Consider the following 19,422-nt stretch of genomic DNA (forward strand, 5'->3'; position numbering starts at 1 on the left):
TAGGGCCGGCCCCGGGGAGGTGGCCCCGGGAAACAGAGTCCCTGGAGCCAGCGGGCAGTCCGCCGGCCGCTCATCTTCCTTTCCGGCCCACAGCCATCCTCGAGAAGCTGGAGGAATACCTCAGCACCCGCACGCTGTACTTCATTGCCTACCTGGCCTTTGGCCTGGGGACCGGGCTCGCCACCCTGTCCAGGAACCTCTACGTGGTCCTGTCCCTGTGCATAACCTACGGGATTTTATTTTCCACGCTGTGCACCCTGCCCTACTCGCTCCTGTGTGACTACTACCAGAACAAAAAGGTAAGCGCCTCCGGGTCCTGAAGAGGCCTGGCTGGGCCTGGAGAACCCCCCCGCCCCCGAGAAGTGGCCCCGGGAGTGGCCGCGCGCTGGAAATGAGGGGCCCGTTCAAGCATGAAGAAATGTCACCAGCTGGTGACAGTAGAGCATAAACCCGAGCAGGGAGCTGCCCCTAGGGGCGCCCCATTCTGGGGGGGGGGCAGCGGGGAGGGAGGAAACCTTCTGCCAGGTTTCGGGGTCACCCGTTAGCACGGGGCCTCGGGCGAGGCAAGGGAGGGACTCACCCGGGACACAAAAAACTCAGTGATCAAGGTCAACAATAGGTTAATGCAGTATTAAAAAAAAAAAAAAGCCTGAGCGCAGGAAAGTCCTGGCTGAACGGAGTCAGAGCTTTACCGATGGGTAAACAGCGGCTAAACCGCAGCAGAGGCCGGGCCAGAAGGAAAAGTCAGGAGAATCAATCCCGTCTTTACATACAATTTTGACTTTGGACGATTCTCCTTTAACAGCGTGGCTGAGCTAGGGTCCCCCATGTCCGGGCGCAGGGTAGTCCCAGAGTTGTGCCATCGCCACCACGGTCAATTCAGAACACTTCCGTCACCCCCCAAAGAAACCCCAGCCCCATGCGCCATCCCCCTCCCCCTCCCCATCCTTCTGCCCCCAGACCCCCGCTGCCACGAAGGCCCTTTGTGCCTCTCTGCCTTTGCCTGTCTGGACGTGTCACGGAAGCCATGTCGTAGGTGGCCCTTGAGTGCGGCTTCTCTCCCGCGGCGTCCGGTTTTCCAGGCGCATCCCGCTGTAGCTCGAGCCCCGGCTTCCTTCCCTCTTGCGGCCAACCGCGCTCCTTTCAAAGGTTTTTGGCAGTAACGGAGATTTGAAAATACTGCATTAAAAGATAACCTTGATACCTGGGTTTCTCGCACCCCCTTTTAATTTGGGGCATCTGTCACCTCCCCCAGGCCTGGCCCAGGAGGCGTCCTGAGTTGTTTTAGGGCCTTTGGAGGGTCTGATGAACTGGGGGGGGGGCAGCTCTGAGCACGATGTTTTTTGTGAAAAGTCACGTGGGCCTGGAGCTGCAGGCACGACAGGGAGCCAGACCTGGGCCTGCGGGTGGTAGCCGCAGCGGCCCCTCCCAGCCCCCTCCCTGCCAGCCACAGGACTCCCAGCCACACAGACAGGCAGTGGCCACAAAGACTGCACCTCCCCTGGGACCGGGGCGGGGGCGGGGGGGGGGCCGTGATGCTGGAGAGTCAGCCCTGCACCAGCCCTGTGCCAGCCCGTGCCTGCAGCACCCAAGGGACCAAGGGGGGAGGGGACGTGAGCAGTGCCACCCGTGCTGGCTGGGCCCACCCCACCCTCTGCGGCCACTGTCCCCTTGTCAGTTCTCTGCAGCCCCGAGACCCCTCGACTGGGAAAAACAGATGGGCCGGTTCTTGGTGGAACGTGGCCCTGCTCTGCGTGAAGGGACACCCAGAGCCTCGCGACGCCCTAACTGAATTTGGTCAACACCCCTGGAAGCCTTGGGCCTCTTGCTCATAGAGACTTCCAGAGGCTCAGATTCCTGTCAGCCTCTGCTCAGTTGCAGGCTCAGGGCTCACCTGTGACCGCCCCCCACCACGGTGGCCTTGCCAACTGTGCGTAGACACGGGGCCACACAGTCCCCAGGACACACGCCGTGCGCATTCACAGAGCTCCTCACAGGTGCCACGAGGACACAGCTGTCCCCAGGGTGGGGGCGTGGCAGCATCCCAGAGGGGACCACACCAGCGTCCGGATGCAGGGCCAGGGATGCTGGCCCCCAGGCGGTGCACACTCTGGGCCCCGTGCGGGAGGCGCCCGTCTGCTGCCTCTGTGGGTGAGGGGGGCCTGTGCTGGGGAGCAGAGTGAGGGACCCACCCACCTCCTGCCACCGTCCCTGCTGCAGCCCGGCTCAGAGAGCACGTCTTCACCCCCAAGCCGCAGTGTGGTGCAGGGGTGGCATGGAGGGAAGGGGATGGGTCCACCCCGGAGGCCACAAGGCCTTGGGAAACCGGGCCGCAGGACCAGGCACGGAGACTGAGGGGGTGTGCCAGGGCGTGTGACGGGCGTCGTAGCTGACAGAGGTTAGGAAAGGGGACGAGCCGGGACGCGGGGTGCCCGCCAGCCCGGCAGGCCGCCTGTCTTTCGGGGGCGAGGAAGGAGAAGGCCGGGCTCCCCAGGCCGGAGAGCGCCTCTGTGCCGCCTGGGCCTGTGGGAACACAGCCCTTCCGCTCCTGTGAGTCATGGATTCTTCTCGTTGCCGTCATCTCTCTGAACACAAATATTATTAAACTCTTGGCTGAACTCCCCGCGCACGTCGGCGCTGGAAAATGTGCGCCTGCCGCGCGTGGGCCGCGCGGGTCCCCTGGGCCTGCGGGAGACGTGGGGCTGGGTCACCTTGCTGCCCGGGCGTCCCGCTGACGCTTCTCCTTCTGGATCAGTTCGCAGGGTCCAGTGCGGACGGCACGAGGCGGGGCATGGGCGTGGACATCTCCCTGCTGAGCTGCCAGTACTTCCTGGCCCAGATCCTGGTCTCCCTGGTGCTGGGGCCTCTGACCTCGGCCGTGGGCAGCGCCAACGGGGTCATGTACTTCTCGAGCCTGGTGTCCTTCCTGGGCTGCTTGTACTCCTCCCTGTGTGTTGTTTATGAAATCCCTCCCAGCGATGCCACCGAGGAGGAGCACCGGCCCCTCCTGCTGAACGTCTGACGCGCCAGAGCCCCGGCTTTGGCCTCGAGCCTGTGCCTGGGGGGCAGCAGTCCGGCCGGTGAGAAACCCAAGGCCTTGGTGGACGCGGGAAGGTCTCCCGTGGAATGTACATATGTGATAAAACAATAAATGGCAGCAGCGAAGCCTACAGTTTCTAGTCGTGGCTCTCCCAAGCGTGGAGAGGTCACCTGGGGAGCGGGCTGCTCTCCGTGGGGGCTCGGGGAGGGGGCTGTGAGAGTCACTTCTTGACGGGAGAGGTAGGTGTAACTCAGTGGTTCTCACCCGGCGGCGATTTTGCAAACCCACCCCCACCCCCACCCCGGGAAGACATTTGGCAATGTCTGGAGATAGTTTTGGTTGTCACAGCTTGGGTGGGTGCCTCCTGCCCAGAGATGCCTTGAACCCCCTACAGTGACAGGACAGCCCCCACAATGAAGAATGTTCCAGCCCCAAAGGTCAGGCGTGCCGAGGTGCAGGTGCAGGCCTCGTATTCATTCATTCATTCATTCATTCACTCATTCATTCATTCTCCCACCCAGCCACCCACCCGTGCACTCATCCGTACATCCATCCACCCATCCATCCCCCCCCGCCCCCCTACAGATAGCCATCGAGTGCCCCGGGTGTGCAGGCAGTGGTAGGTGCTGGGCTCCAGCTGTGAGCAGGTCTCGAGCTGCTATAGGAGAGAGGCAGACGGCACACCGAGGTGTGTGCCCGAGGATGGCGGTAAGTGCCGTGAAGAACACGAGCAGGGCAGGAGGCTGGGGTGACAGGGTTGGGGAGTGGCCCATGCGGGGGAGAAGGGCCGTGCCTGGTGAAGAGAGGAAGCTATTGGGAGACCTGAGGTGGGAACTTGCTTGGCGTGTTCGACGGATTGTAGGCTCCAAAGCGCTTGGGTCGCAGCACATGCGGTGAGGTGGGGACCTCAAGCCAGCGGAGCAGATATGCTGGTGACCGCAGATCTGCCCTCTGACTTGACCCACCCACCTGCACCCACCACCTGCCAGCTGATGGACCCGCATGCATCTCTGACTTCTTGTGTCAAGGTCCTTCGCCATGTGGCTTCTCATCACCTTCCAGCACCCGGCGCCCCGAGCTGGCCGAGGCCCCTTCCCGGTGCAGCTGGGCGGGCTCTCCTCCCCGAACTGTGAGTGCTGGCCATGTGTACCCTGAGGGGTGGGTCGCGGCCGGTCGTGTACCTGCCACTGCACCTGGGCCTGGCCCCCAGCACCCTCTCTGCATGGTCCCTATATTCTGGGGACACATAGGAGACACTGGTCACAAGTCCCCCAAAAGCAATGGGCGTCCTGGGCCCGTCACCAGCCCCCGAGGAGAGTCCGGGGTTTGTGGGCGGCTAAATGTCCCGTCATCTGATGAGTCAGGGACAGTAGGTATAAACCCCCAGCTCTGCAGGGCACCTTACCCACCTCCCCCCGTGAGCCATGGCTTCCCCAGTGCCATTGCCCGCTGCTCTCCTGGAGCTGAGGTGGCTCCTGTGGGGTCCCTGGAGTCCAGGCCCCTCCTCTCTGTGCTCCCAGATCTGGCTCAGGATCTCTGCCCACTTCCTTGCCTCCAATCTACCCTCCCCATCCAACCTCCACCCCGCAGCTGGGGGAGCTATAAACATGCCTCAGTGCACCCCTTTCCTCTTAGCACTTTCTGGGGGCTTCTCAGAGCCTAAGGAACCAGGTCTAAACTCCTCACGCCCAACTTGGGCCCTGCCTGTCTTCCCAAGCCCATTGCCTTCCGTGTGGCTCCAGCCTCCAGGACTCCCGCCGCAGGGCCCCTCTGCCGCAGATGGACTCTGTGCCTGTGCTCATGCTCTTCCCACAGGTCAAGCCTTTCTACCTCTTCGCTGCCCATCAACTTCTGATTCATCGACTTAGATCCGTCTAAAATGCCACCTCCTCTGTGCAGCCCACCCTGGTTGGAATCAGTGAGTCCTCTCTCTGTGCCTTCATGTCATGCCATTTTACCCTCGGTAGTTACACGCTAAGTAAGGCAGGTCCCATTCTCCCTGCTCCATGTGCAGGTGAAGCAGAGAGAATGATGGTGACTTTTCAGTCACGTGATTCCTCTGGGCGTCCTGTTTGTCCCACGCTTTTCCTGGGACTCCAGACTCATCTTCCCTGCATTTATTCCCTTACGAGAGCTTTAGATGTTCTAGTAAACGTGGTGCTGGATGGCTGTCCCTTGGTCTGGGATGCTCTTGCCCAGAATGGTCAAATCTTCGCATGATAAAGAAGGAATAGGGAGGTGCCCCTCTCACTCCTGGCTTGCCAAACCTTGGGCCTTCTTCCTAGAACTTTCTAAGTCAAGACATTGCTCTTACATGTGGGAATCTCCACGGAGTCAGTGGGCGGAGCAGAGCACCGGCTGCCCTCAGGCCAGCACCCAAGCACTGCCCTTGACCTTCAGGTCTGTGTTCCCAGCAGATGGCAGTGGGAGCAACCACAGGACCCAAACTCTCTGGACTTAAGAATGGAGCTGTGATGATGGTGAGGACAGTGACCACTGCTCACGGGTCCCCAAGTCCTACGATGGTCCCTGCAGTGAGCTAAGTGCCTTCTGCAGTCTTCTGGCTTCATCCTCCCCAGCTCGGGGGAGGAGCTGGCACGACTTTGGCACGCAGACCTGGACCCGGAGACGAGCGCACTAAGTGCTTGGCCCAGGTCACACAGGGTCACATGCTTGTACCAGGGAATCTGACTCCAAACCTCACGCTGCTTCATGTTTCTGGAGCAAATGTTGAGCTGCTGTGGTCCTTCCCCGAAGCCTGTCTCCACCTGGCTACGATAAGAGGAAAGGGAAGGGAAGCCTTTGCTCCGTGGGCCCGTGATGAGACTGACGCCCTCCAAGCCACTAAAACCAGATGCTCCTGACTGATGTCACTCCTGACTTTCCACTCAGCAAACCTGAAAAATCAACTCCCGTCCCTTGACGCTGCCTGGGAAAGCACACGCCACGGCCTCTGCCCGCGGCCCACAGCATCTAGGGCAGACACTGCCCGTGGGGCCAGGGGGCCAGTCGTGAAACCACAGCCTTCAGCTGTCTGGTTTCTATCTTCCCAGACTGTTGGACTAACCCTGGACCCTGGGCTGGGACACGGGGACTGGACAAGGTGGCATTCTCACGCCCATCACACTGGGTCACAGGTTTTGAGGGAATGTGCCAGACCGACAACTGCCAGGGCCCACTGTGCAGTGAAGCGCTCGGCTTCATACTACCTTCAAGTCACGTGTGCAAGGTCTGCAGGTGCGTGCCATGCCCTGGTCCTAGCTGTGAACAGGTTGGACGGCCCTCAAGGACCCTCTCTCTGAAAGACTTGGAGGAGGAGAGGAGCAGATGTCCTGAGATGGGGCCATATTTGGGGCACAGGACCCTTATGGCAGCGGCAGCCCAGGGGGACTCTCTGGGCAGCTTCTAGGGCCATCACGCTGGAAATCACCACTTCTGAGGTGAGCATGGCATGATCGCCACTCAGGGAATGTTTGCTGAGCACCTACGCTGTATGTCCCAGCGTGGGGAATGCAGCTGAAAACCAAAGAGAAGCACCTCCTGTCCTCCCAACGGCCTCTCCCTGCCATAACACCCATGTGGCCCCCAGCTCCCTCTTTCCTGCCATCCCTCCCCCAGGCTCCTGCTGTGACCTGTTCCAGTTGCCCTTTGCCAGACCGCCCCACCCCTCCTCTCTGGCTGCTTGCCTCCCGGAAACATCTATTCTTTGACAAAATCCATATCATCATTCCTACATACCTCTCCCCTTCTTCACTGGGGTGGGGACTTTGGGTCCCTGCGGGCAGAGTGGCAGAAGAATGGCGCCAGGGCTTTCAGACACTGCCACCTGGTGGTCAGGACCAGGGGTGGTCCTCAAATCTATTCTGTGGTAGGATGCGCAGCAGAGCCCGTGCAAAAAGTAAGGGGAGCAGGGGCGACCTGGGAGTGACAGCTGGCGGACAGGCACACAGAAGACATCAGCTCTTAAACGCCATGCCCTCTGTAGGCTGGAAGGGTCTTCTAAGAAGTGCCTTAAGGTTCTGTTTTTGATCTAACTCACTACATTGGGTGTCCACGTACTAAGGGTTCAACAGAGGCCACCACTGTAAAGCAGATCCCCCTTCCCCGCCCAAACATTGAAGAATGGGGCAGATTAGGGCCGAAGCCACAGGGGCTGTGAGATCCCAGAGCAGGCACGGGTGGTCAGGGGGAGGCGGGATTGAGAGAAACTTGAGGGAGAAAGAGGGGTCACTTCAGGTGCCCCAGTAGTGACCAGCCCCCTGGATGGGGCCCAAGGCCCTTCTATCTGGTCACCCATACCTATGACTCAACTGCACATCCGGTCAGTGCACCGAGGAGCCTTCCTCTGCCGGAGCCTGTTCATTCAGTGAGCAAGTGCCTTCCACACACTGGAACCTGGTCGGGGTGGGGGGATGCGGGCGCAGCTTCTGCAGCCTGGGTCCCTAATATGCCAGAAGAAAACAATTACACAGGACTTGGAAGCTGTTCCTGGTGAAGACAGCTACCAGAGGAGCTGCCTTGGGTCACGGAATCGGAGCCCGGCAGGCAAGCTGCCAGAGCCCCCAGGGCAGCTGGGAACCCAGTGAGGACCCAGGGAGGGTGGGCAAGTCCCGCGGTAAAGCACATGCTGTTCCTGGGCCCCGGGCTCCAGCCACTGTAGCTCCGACAGACAGCCGGACGCCTGCCAAGCCCTGCCTTCCAGCAGGTTTCCCAGGACTCACTTTCTCCTGCAGCCTGAGGAGTCCAGCTGGAAAGCCAACCCCGCAGCCTGCCTCCCCCCACAGGCTTGTCTGGCTGATTCTCCCTGGGCCGAGGCAGGGAGGCCAAGAGTCCCTCTGCCCCCTGGTGTCTCCACAGCTCAGAGGTCAAGTGCAGGATAGATACTTCCACCGGTCTTGGGGCCTGTAGCTCAACCCCAGCCGTCTGGTCTAACCGGTCCTGTTCCAACTCCACCGCTTTTGAGTCCAGGAGCTGACTGGGTTGGCTGGCAGAGGCTGCGGGTGACAGCTGAAGTCTGTGTTGGTGCCACATCACACCGCTCAGGGTCTCTCTGGGGACTGGCGAGGGGGCAACCCCCCAAATGTCTCGTGAGCTTCCGGGCAGAAGCACTGCAGCCCTGACCTTCACGCATCAGCCACTGCCCCTGCAATTGTTGGGCCCTGCACTCCTGGTATTTGAGGGTCTTGCAACTCCGTGTCAGTGTGGGAGGCCACTGCTGGCGGCTGTCGTGCATCCTTACCCTGTGGACAAGTGCCCTCGATTTGCAAAGGTGGTGCCTCGGTGAGCGGCCCGTTCACCAGAACTTACCGCGGATACTATCAAGACATGGCCCCCACGCAGCCAGCCCAGCCAAGTGTCGTTTTCGTAGCTCACGTTTCTCTGCCCCCTGACCAGAGAGGCTGCTGAGCCACCACGCCCTGGCTGAGGATCCAGCCACAGGACTCCAAAGCCAGTTCATCCAAGCTGCAAGAGGCGAGGGCCCGGCCAGGGGCACAGTGGCTGGACAGCAGACGCTCTGTCCTCATGACTCTAGCGCATGTCCACTGCTGCAGGCTCTCCCCTCAGAAAGGGTGCGCAAGGGCCACAGTTGTCCACGCCTGAGAAATGATGACAGCCTGTGCAGCTCTGATCCGAGGATCTTTTCTTCTCTGCAGCATAAATCTATGCATCCATTCACAGTCAGTGAGGCCTTATCCTTTAGTCTACTTGGAATTTATAGTTCACACATTTATGCCTACCAAACACTATTTTCATAAAGAGCACGGTCTGGGTAAGAAACCAGCAAAGGAGGCACCTGGGTTCCGGCCACTCACCCTTCCCTCCACACCCTCCGTCACTCCCGTCCTGGCTTCTCATCCAGGACCCAGAATGAGTCATTTGTGCCCCCCATGACTACTCTGGCAGACCCCTCAGCTTCACCCCTCCCAACCACCCAAGTCGCTGAGCAGGACTCCTGCTGTTGGAGGACACAACTGCCTCTAGGGCCATCGATGTGTATGCCCCTCGGGATCCTCTGGTTGGCAAAACTTTCTCATCCTCAATGAGGTAGCGACACAGGCCGTCCCCCAGGCCTTTACCACCACCAGGCAGAGTCAGCCTGGTTTGAGGGCAGTTTATCAATAGGGTTGCTCTTTTTTTTTTTTTTTTTTAAAGATTTTATTTATTTATTTGACAGAGATAGAGACAGTCAGCGAGAGAGGGAACACAAGCAGGGGGAGTGGGAGAGGAAGAAGCAGGCTTATAGCAGAGGAGCCTGATGTGGGGCTCGATCCCATAACGCTGGGACCACGCCCTGAGCCGAAGGCAGACGCTTAACCGCTGTGCCACCCAGGCGCCCCAATAGGGTTGCTCTTGCTCCGTCTCCCAGGGAATATAGAAATCCATATTCCAGATGGAAGGGCAAGCATATACACTTCCAGAGATAGTTTTGAAGCTTTATGAAAATGCCCTTGACAGTCTCCGAAAGCTCAGCCTGAATCCATTCTGATAACTGCTGCCCCCTCATGGCCACATCCACACCCTGCAGGCCATCAGTGGCATCGGCAGGCCCTCGGAGCTAAGACAGCATCCCCCAGCACACCTGGGGGGCCAACTCTGAGGGTGGGCTGGCACACTGGCAGGCCTCAGGGAGAGGCAGAGAGGGGACGGGAGGAGGAAGCCACTGCACTGGTGGGCAGCTCAAGATCTCTGCTCCAAGCAGGGAAGGAGCTACGTGCCGATGCACTGTGGAGAGTGTCCACAAATTAGAAGTGTGGCTGAGTGGCAGGGGGAGAAGGAATCTGAGTGAGGAGAGGGTGTCCCCAGGTCCTAGTGTCATCATCCCCCAGGCCCATTCTGCTTGGGTAAGCTCACTGCCGGTCCTGATTATCTTAAGCCAGCAGGTCAGAACACCCCCCTGACAGCACTCACCAGAGAAACCTTCTTCCTACCAGACATGGCAGAGAAGAATCTTTCTGGGAAGCCACTTTGGAGGGTAGGCAGGCAGGGTGCCAGAAACAGCTGACACCCAAACTCTCCCCTCTGCCCCTTCCCCAGCCTGCAGGACCTGGGTAGGGGCAACTGCCAAGATCCCCACCCACTCCCAGGAATGAGACACAGTCCACTGGTCAACACCCAGCTGCTGTAGTGTAGCTTGGTTTTATTTATGTCCACAAATATTTCAAAAAAATTACAAAATACTCAAATGGAGAGAACACAGAAGTCACGATTTCTGGGTGTCTGTCTACTCTGTTTACACTGTGTTATCTCATGGCAAACTACTCATATATACATTTAGCTTCAAGATATATACAAACGTAGCAAATCAGAATATACACTCTGCTGCCGCAGTGAACGTGAAGCTCGATCCTGACAACGTTCAACAAGATACGTACAAAACACAGAAAAGCAAACCCGAACTTCAAACAAAAGGAAGGAAAATCCAAAAGGAAACCAAGGGGTTAGGCTTCAAAGACACTGTGAAGGTCTGGGGCCTCCTCAACAAACCGTAGCTGACCAGGTGAGGGTTTCGGGTCGTAGGTTCTTAGATGGAAGAATCTCAGTGCTTCACCTTGGGATATGGGGGAAAACCAAACCTCACGAGAAAACACCTTCGGACAGTCTTCAAGTAGAGACTTCCAAAGACTTCACTCTGTCTCTTCTTTGGAAAAATGGATGACACAGAGAGGCGGTCAAGAAGGTCTAACTGAATGGCAGGCACTGTGTTCCACGGAAAGGAAAACAAAGATACAGAGGAGGGCCGGCCCTGCCCCCAGAGGAAACAGTGCCTCCTGTCCGTGCGGCCCGAGCATGGGGACACAGGGCTCCTTTGAGCTTGCCTCCCTCTAAGGAGCTGAAGTTAAGGCAGAAATGGAACGGGAGAAAATGAGAGAAAAACGACAAACACTTCCAGAACATTCCCAGCAGACAAAACAATCCTGTCTGTCCCAACTGAAACCATAGTTTTAATAGAAACTGGAAATGCCCCAGATGCAGGTTTGAGTCCAGAACCTGAATCTGAGCTAATGCCTGCTGGCTTCGGGGTCAACGCGCCAGCCTCGGGTCCTGCCCCAACTGAGCTCCAGTCCCGGCCACAGCCCACACCCACCACTCGGGCTCTCGGTCCTGTCATCTGGCAGCTCTCCGATGGGACTACCAGACACAATGGCAGAAGTGGCCCTCAAGAGTCTGATGGGGGAGGAACGGAAAAGATCAACCCCGACAGAAGGTCAGATCCCCGGGTGCAGACATCCCCAGGTCCCCCACCCTCCGCCCTGGAGAAAGCTCACCAGGCCCACAACTCAGAAAGGAGAGGGTGGGCCCTCTGCAGAACAGCCGGAGCCCTCAGATTGGCAGCCCCCAGGTGGAAGGAAGCCTGCCTTCTCCCTCCACGTCGGCGGCTGCGACTCTCGTTCCTACTCCCAAGAGGAACAGTGGAACTCAAATGGTGTCCCCATCCGACATGGGTCACCATGCACAGACCTGCTCCTGGGGGAGACGCACAGGCCGCTACCCACAACCATGCCAACTCCAGGGCCTCCCTCACTCAAAAGCAGCCTCCAGCTGTGTGGCCAGGAGGACCTGGTCTCCCCACAGGAAGATCATAATGATGACACACACAAAAGGGCAGGGTTTTTTAAAACAGATTCCTTTGGCAAGTGTATATGCTCAGTTCTTTGTAGGGAATCATGTTTTCTTGAATCTTCTAGAATGTTTATGAATTTGTCAGATATTTAAAAAGGCAGTTCATCCAGAACAACCAAATGTGTGTGCACAGAACTCTATAAGGAAATCTACAATCAGACACATACAAACATGTGCTTTCTCTCCTGCGGAGACAGAACAAGGTGGACATTTAACTCCTGCACTCCTGGTACAAAATAAAAACGGTTTCATCTGACAGATATCTGCACCTCTGGCAAAGCACAAGCTAGGCAGACAAGAAGTGAAAATCAAGGCAGCAAAACAAAGAAACGGTCTGTAACATCGTCCCTGCAGACCCCTGGATGCTCACTGCTGCGACCACACCGCGTCCCAAGCCTCTGCCCGTTTGCAATTAGTAACGCCCATCTGTTCCCTTTAATTAAAGGGATAATTATATATAATTTTTTATTAAAAAATCAACTCTGTATTCTGTCAATAGCTGGTAGGAATTCACAATCAGTGACATGGCTGGAAAAAATAGATCAGAATAGTTTGTGGAAGAAAAAAAATGCCATTCTAAAATTATTTATTTACAGACGTAAAAAGCCATGCTGCAGAACTTTCTCAAATTATGAAGATCTCCTACAATGTATTAAAATAAAAGTTTTTTTTAAAAATTATAGCTCTTGGATTCCAAACTCATATGCCACCTATCTGCAAACCTCGTGGGTTCTGGAACACACGTAACTGAGTGTGTCTGCACGCACAGTGAAGGGTGTGAACTGGATTCTAGCACCTACCAAGAAATCAAGGAAGGAAAAGAAAACTAAAGCCAAACCCCAAGATTGCAGGGAAAGTTTTCTGAATGTTCAGTCCAGTCCAGGACTCACTAAGTTTCTGGGGGACTGTCATGCAGGGAGACCCAAACCAGTCTCAAGGAATCCTCTCTACAAACAAACACTATTATGCTGATAACATTTTTAGTTGTGGGGTTTTTAAATATATAAAGAAATCTTTAGAAGATATTCTTTTTGCTTTTGTAGCTCATATTGTATGTAAAAAGTCCTGTTTCTCCCCCCAAGAATTGGGGTTTCCACAGCCAGCGCTAACAAATAAATAACTTATAACTGCTTGTCACCTTCTTTCTTCAGTCGACTAGAAAGAAAACACAGGGAGACAGTATTCAGCACCAGGCCTGGGCAGGTGGGACCAGGCATGCAGCTCGAGGATGCAGATGACTCAGTGGACTCCCATGCAGGTGACCGTCCCCCCTCACCTCCCTCCCATCAAGATGGCCTGGTTGGGAGTCCCCTCCAGGGCCAAGAGGCCAGGGCCCACAGAGCCATGGGGAGGAGTCTGGCACTTGCTGATATGGGAGGAGCACCGTGGGCACAGCCAGGAGGCGCAACCATTAGGCTGGGTCAGTGGCCACAGGTGGGGTATGTGGGAGCCTGGGTTCAGAGAGTGAGCCCCTACCCCCTTCTGGCCCCTCCCCGCCTCACCTGTAATAATCTTCCTGACTTGGTAGGTGGCCACCATGCATGTGGGGGTGTCCATGCAGCCACTGCTGCTCCATGGCCAGTCTCTGCAGCTCTGCTGACTGGGCATGCATGGCCTGCAGCTGGTGGGCTGCAGACATGGGGGGTGGGATGGCCCCAGGCAGGTCTCGGGGGTAGGGGGTACCTGCCAAACACAAAACAGCCTTCAGTACAGAAAGGCCAGGGGAGTGGCCAGGATGAGGCCGGCAAGGAGGTCAGGTCAGGAGATAGCCTCCTGAGGGGAGGAGCAAGAGCCTACTTCCTCTGCAGCGACCCGTGGAGCAGAGCCCCGCCCCCCACCCCAGAGAGAAGGCTCAAAGTACTGCCTCTTGGATCCCGACCCTGAAGGTAGAGGTCAGGGGAAGACGGAATATACACTCCCTCGTCCTCAAGGTTTTAGGCCTCAGGCTCTTACTTTTTCACAGAGGCCCACCCTGAACCCTGAGTTTAGATTCAGCGCCTCTGTCACTCCTTCACATTGCACTGTCCTTGCCCTGGCTCTGGTTACGAATTTATACTCATCCACCCCCAGCGCTCTGAGGGCAGGGATTTGCCTTCCTGGTTCCCAAGTGGATTCCTGGCACATAGGAGGTATTTGTTGAATATGTGGATGGATGGACGGACGGACGGACGGACGGACAGACGGACGGATGAATGAATGAATGGATGAATGAATGGACGGGACACCAGATACCAGCCCAACTCTCACACTGGCCCCTCCTCCCCCCGGCGCATTCTTACCAAAAACTGGATGACGAAGCATCTCGTGCTCATGGGGGGGCTGTCCAAGCAGAGGGTTGGGGAGGGTGCCAGGGGGGTAGGGAAAGCGAGCCAGGTGAGGGCCAGCGGTCAGGGGGTCAACCAGCGGGTGCACTGGGCCTGCTGAACCTAAAAAAGGGGCAGAAGTCCAGATGCAGGTGGCGCAGGGCTCTGGGGCTCTCTCCACGTCTGCCCTCCTCACCGTAATCACCAGTGACTTCCCCTCACCACAGCCGGCTCCTGCCCACCAGGGCCACCAAAAATCCTGACCCAAAGTGCCTGCCCCCACCCCAACCTGCAGTGAAGTTCCAGAAAGTAACACAGAGGTAAATTTACACACGATTTCCTCCCTCATTCCTGAGCACCCCTATAGGCAGAGTCTCCCCCACGCTGTTTTGTTGAGGACCCTCAAGCATCAGAGCCCACCTGGCCGAACACCCTAGGCCCACCCTACACCTGTCAGGTCCACAGGGACCCCAGGGCTGCTCTAGTCCTGCCACAGCCAGGGTGTCTCACCCCAGCTGCTGGCTGGATTGGCAACATTCCCCAGCACGGCCTCCCTGGCCCTTCACCCACAGAATCCACAGGGGGTCGGCAGAGCGGGTGCTGCCAGATGCTGCATGCCGTTGGCAGGGAGGAGGCTCACCAAGCCCTGTTCTCTCCTTTCAGGCCCTGTGCTCCCACGTTCCCTCTCTCCCTCTCTCCCTGCAGATGTCCCTTCCCACCTTCAAGCCCGCTCCAAAGTTACCTTCTTGACGAGGCTTTCTCATGGCTTCTAACCGCAACCTTGCTCCCAGCTCCCCTGTTCCCTCTCCCTGGTTAGCTGTCCTCCAGAACCCTGACTGCTTTTCACACCATAAGACATGCTGACTGACTGCCTCCAGACCGGGACAGTAGAACGGACAGGGTTTGTCAGCACCTACATGTGTGCCTGACATATCACAGGTGCTCCGTAACTATTTGTCAAATGGACGAATGTTGCACGGACAAATGACTGCCTGTCCTCAAACAGCACTAAGATACATCCATCCACTGGTTACACCGGGGCTTAGACAGCCCATGCCGACTGGCATCAAAGTTCCAAGTATCAGGACCATGGGGTGAAAGTGACAGCTCCCTTGCTTCCCCAGAACCCTCTGCCCGAACAGAGTCTGGGCTCCCCACATCAAGGCTAGGTGCACAGGCAGAAAGCAAGGTGCCACCCTCTCCACCTCTGGGCCCTGCTCTACCTATCACCCTCCTCCCCAGCATGGAGGTAGGTCTGCCCACTCGGAAGTCCTGCATGTGGGCTGTGCCCTGGGATTCCATGGCAGGCCTTGGTCCCAGGGTGCAGGCCCAGCTCCTCTACCCATCTAGCCAGTCTGCAGAGCTAGAGATGGAGCAGGGGCTCCAGCCGTGCCTGTCTCTGCCTTCAGCCTAGCTGGCCTGTCGGCAGACCTTTGGACACTCTCATTCCCAGCTCAGATAGGACTGAGTGGCCCTGACCAGATGAGCCAGGAGCAGCCCAGGCCCTGCACCCCAAGAGGGAACAGGAGGACTGTTCTTTTAAGTTTTCACTGAGAGATACCCTAAAGCCTCCCTAGGTGTCCCAGTTGCCTCCACCTGGGCTTCCAAGGCCCTGCCTTGCTCCTTAGGCCCCACCTCCTGCCTTTATCCTGACTCAGTGAGCACAGGCTGCTTCCTACTATCCCCGGCACCGGAGGCACAGGGCCCCAGGGTGACTCAGCACTCTGCGGACTTGCAGCTCTGGAGAACTGAGGAGCTGGGCAGAGAAAGAGGCTGCGGGTGAGGGAAGCAACGAGAGGATTCCCAGACACATGCTGATTGTTCTCAGTTCTGTTAGGAATGAGGGATTCCTTTAGGAAAGAACCGCCTCTGCTTCTGGACAGCAGCTCTGTCTTTGGCCTGCACCTTGTCACATCAGAACTCAACCCACAGCGCCCTCTCCTGGTCTGGCCCGGAGGGCACCCACCTTGGTGGAGGGGGTCCTGCTGGTGGAGGTGGAGGTGCGAGTGGATGTGTGAGTGCTGGTGGTGGTGCGGGGTCACGTTGAACATCTGCAGGCGGGCCAGAGGGTCGCTGGTCAGTGATGCCATGCGCTCAGCGTGGATCCGCTCGGCCGCCAGTCTATCAGGGTAGCTCATCTCAGGTCGCAGCTGGGGGCCCGCCAGGGCCAGTCTCTCCCTCTCCAGGGGGTTCAGGCCCGGGTGGAAAGAAGCAAAAGGGTGGGGGCCCGCAGTGGGGGGGATGGTGAGGGCGCTGTGCCGGGCGAAGTGCTCCATGGGGTTGGTGGCTGGGTGCAGGGGGTCCAGCTCCGGGGGCTTCACCTCGAAGCCTGGCTTCATCCTCTCCCGTAGCTCCCGCTCCCGGATCTCCCGCTCCCGGATCTCCCGCTCCCGGAGCTCCCGCTCCCGGATGGTGGGGTCCACGTTGTAGAGGCCAGGCATGTGGTAGGCCAGCAGGGGGTCAGTGGGGTTGAGGGGCATGTAGAAGGGGTGGTTGCGGTTGGTGGGTGACATGACGTGGGGCCGAGCGTACTCGCTCAGAGTCCGAAGGGCAGGTGTGTCGGGCCCGATGTATGGCGGCACCGCGGCAATGGTGGTTGGTGGTGGCTCGAAGGACGGCCGCATGTGGCCAGGACCGCTGAGCTGGGGGTCGCTGAGGCGGCCCTCGTGGGCCGAGCTGGACGCCTTCTGCTGAAGAAAGGGAAGGTGTGAGGGGCAGGTGCCCAGCTGCCCAGGGGTCTGAGCCTGGCACTCACTCAGCAGAGTCAAGCCTGGCCCTACTGCCATCCCGCACTGGCCAGCCAACTTGGTCTGTTCACCCCAACGTCAAGAGCAGGCCCCAGCCATGGCTGGGGACAGGCTTGGGCCACAAGGACATGGTCCAGCCCCTGCTGGGACAGTCTGCTTTGTACCTACAGCTTCCCTTGTACCCTGGATGGGGCTATTATGCATCTGAGTAAGCCGTGGAGGAGAGCTGGGGAGGGACCCCCCCGCGGCCTGGGTGACCCCCAACTCACGGCTGCTCTCTCTGCCTCCCGCTCCCGCTCTCGTTCCCGCTCGCGCTCTTTCTCCTTCTCCTTCTCGCGCTCCCGCTCCTCTCGTGCTTTCTGCTCAGCCTCCCGTTTGGCCTTTTCGATGGCCTCCTCCCTCTTCTTGGCCAGTTTGGATCCCGCCAGAGGCATGAAATACAGGTCTGTCCGCGCACACGAGTTGTAACCACGGTCCAGATGTTTGTAGAACCTAAAGAAGGCCACATCTCTCGCTGGAGCCCTGCTGAGGCCTCGGCCTGCCCCAGCTGCCCAGCCTGTCCCTGCCCTGGTGTGCCCGCATTCCTGGGAAGCCAGTACCTGGCTGACTGGCTGGCATGGCTGGGCGTGTCCACCACAGTGGGCTCGGGGGATGGGCTCCTAGGTGGGGGCGGTGGGCTCTCGGGCTCCTCAGCATCATCCAAAGCCTCTTCCTTGATCTGGACAGTGGGGAGTGGGCAGGCTGTCCCCCCTGGTACGCTGCCTCCCGAAGAAACAGCAGCAGAGCAGGGTGGCTGGGCCGAGGGGCCGGGTCCCGCAGGTGGGGTGGAGGTGGAAGAACAGGTTGGAGGGGTGATGGGAGGAGGTCCCCCAGGGACAAAGGGATGCTGAGCAAATGGGGGCTGGGGGGGCACCTGGTGGAGGCCTGCTGGGGGGTGAGCGGCAGCAGCAGGAGGCAGGCTCTGGCTCTGGGTCAGCACTGGGGGCTGTGCAGGGGAGGAGGGCAGGGGCTGGCTCTGAGGCATGAGCTGCAGGGGAGGGGGATGGGCTGAGGGGGGATGGTGTGTGGACAGGGAGCTCAGGGGCTTTAGTGCTGGAGGGGGTGGGAGGTTGGCATTCATGGAGAAGGGGGAAGGCCCTGAGAGGTGAGGCGGGTGCTTGTGGGCTTGGGGGGCCGGCAGCTGGGGGATGGGTGTGGTGGGTGGGGGCTTGATGTGGGGCATGGCCAAGGGGGCCGGTGGCAGGGGCTGCTCCCGTGGGGGCTGCTGGGGCTGCAGTGCTGACTGCGACGCTGTGGCCTGTAGAGAGGCATGAGGGAGAGCTGATGCCTGAGAGGCCTGGGGAGGGAGGCCAAAGGGCTGAGGGGGGCCTGGGTGCTGCAGCAGGGGCCCGGGCTGGAGGCTGTGAGGGCCACCTGGGCCCTGACTATGCAGCGGGGGCTGGCTGTGAGGTGGGGCAGAGGTCTGGCCAGCTGGCACGGTCAGAGGCTGGAGTGGGGGATGCGGTGAGGGAAGCCGCTGTGGGTGCAGGGCAGGTGCCTGCTGGATATGAGCATGGGGAGCAGGAGCTGCCGGAGCCTGTGGCTGGCTGGGGGGCTGGGAGGCCGAGGGGGAGCCCTGTGGAGGACCTGCAGTGGCAGAGGGCGTGGGCCCTGGTGTGGGGAGCTGGGAGGTTCCCGGTGGGGCAGTGGAGGGAGCTGGAGGGGCCGCACTGGGGGTCCCCTGCAAGGCTGGGGGCTGGGCCTGCAGCATCTGCTGCTGGGCCGAAGAGTCTGAGTCGCTCTCGTTGTCCTGGGGGCTGGGGATGCTGGGGGACGTGCTGCGATTGTCCTGGTCGATGTCTTTGGGGTCACTGCTGCCCTCATCGTTGACACTGCGGCTGTCCGAACTCTCTCCCTCGCCTTCCGATGGCGAGTTGGGCCGGCTGATTTCCTAGGGCAGAGACGGGAGGATGAAGCTCTAGGAGAGCGGAGGCCCTCACTGCCCTGCACTGCTACAAAGGTCTGTGCAGACAAGGCAGCAAGCCCGGCTCTGGGGACCGCAGGTCCTCCTTCGACCCGGCCAGTCTCGGGAACCACTCCAGGTTCCTCCCTAGAAGATGCAGCACCGTAAGGCCCCAGGGAGAATCTGGGCTCAAGGCCTCTCAAGGGGTGTCTGCTGCCAGCTACAGCCACAGTGGCTCGGCTGCGCATCTCACCTGGGTTTTCGTCTTCTTGGAGCTGGTCCTGTCGGCCTCCTCTGTATCAGAGGCCACCTTCTCCCGCTGGCGCTTGGTGCTCTTAAGGGGGGATGAGGCTTCCTCCTTCACCTTCTGCAGTGGGAAAGCCCAAGAGGGGCATCAGGCCAAGGGAGGATGTCCCATCAGCCTCAGGGGGTAAATGAAGACGGTTTGCTGACACCTTGCTCCCAAATTTGGAGCTCTGTTTCCAGAAGCAAGAAAGCTCCGGAAGGGACTAGCTGAGGCCAGGAAAAAAATAAGTATACTGGGGTAGAAATAACCTGGCTTTGGCAGGGAAGGAGCCTTTGCAATCACACCCTACCCTCTGCCCCTGAGGCCTTGGGAAATTCAAGGTAGAGATGGCCCCCAAAGGTCAGTGCTGGGAGCTACACTGGACCCCCTTTCTCCAGATCCCAGACCCCAGGCCGCAGTCTACAGCCCTAGTCTAGGGCAATGCTGATGGTCCAGGGAGGCTCCAGGAACAGCCTGCAGCC

General features: G+C 58.8%; 2 protein-coding genes across 9 annotated transcripts in view; one reads left to right on the forward strand and one right to left on the reverse strand.

Moving 5' to 3' along the window:
* SLC45A1 (solute carrier family 45 member 1) overlaps positions 1 to 3,140 on the forward strand; it is a 24,345-nt gene extending 21,205 nt beyond the window's left edge. For all 3 annotated transcript variants that reach the window (XM_040619357.1, XM_040619359.1, XM_040619358.1), the window contains one exon: positions 2,756 to 3,140. In XM_040619357.1, coding sequence (XP_040475291.1) covers positions 2,756 to 3,022 — 267 coding nt within the window. In that variant the 3' untranslated portion in view covers positions 3,023 to 3,140. The remainder of the gene's footprint in view (positions 1 to 2,755) is intronic.
* Positions 3,141 to 10,161: 7,021 nt separating this feature from the next.
* Positions 10,162 to 19,422, reverse strand: part of RERE (arginine-glutamic acid dipeptide repeats) — a 409,222-nt gene continuing 399,961 nt past the window's right edge. For all 6 annotated transcript variants that reach the window (XM_040645735.1, XM_040645737.1, XM_040645739.1 and 3 more), the window contains 7 exons: positions 18,908 to 19,021; positions 17,312 to 18,642; positions 16,982 to 17,204; positions 15,932 to 16,652; positions 13,942 to 14,088; positions 13,165 to 13,345; positions 10,162 to 12,817 (listed from right to left, as the gene is read on the reverse strand). In XM_040645735.1, the coding sequence (XP_040501669.1) occupies positions 12,784 to 12,817; positions 13,165 to 13,345; positions 13,942 to 14,088; positions 15,932 to 16,652; positions 16,982 to 17,204; positions 17,312 to 18,642; positions 18,908 to 19,021 (2,751 nt within the window). In that variant the 3' untranslated portion in view covers positions 10,162 to 12,783. The remainder of the gene's footprint in view (positions 12,818 to 13,164; positions 13,346 to 13,941; positions 14,089 to 15,931; positions 16,653 to 16,981; positions 17,205 to 17,311; positions 18,643 to 18,907; positions 19,022 to 19,422) is intronic.

The sequence above is a fragment of the Ursus maritimus genome, unplaced genomic scaffold (assembly GCF_017311325.1).
Source record: "Ursus maritimus isolate PB19 unplaced genomic scaffold, ASM1731132v1 scaffold_32, whole genome shotgun sequence".
In the NCBI taxonomy this organism is placed as follows: domain Eukaryota; kingdom Metazoa; phylum Chordata; class Mammalia; order Carnivora; family Ursidae; genus Ursus; species Ursus maritimus.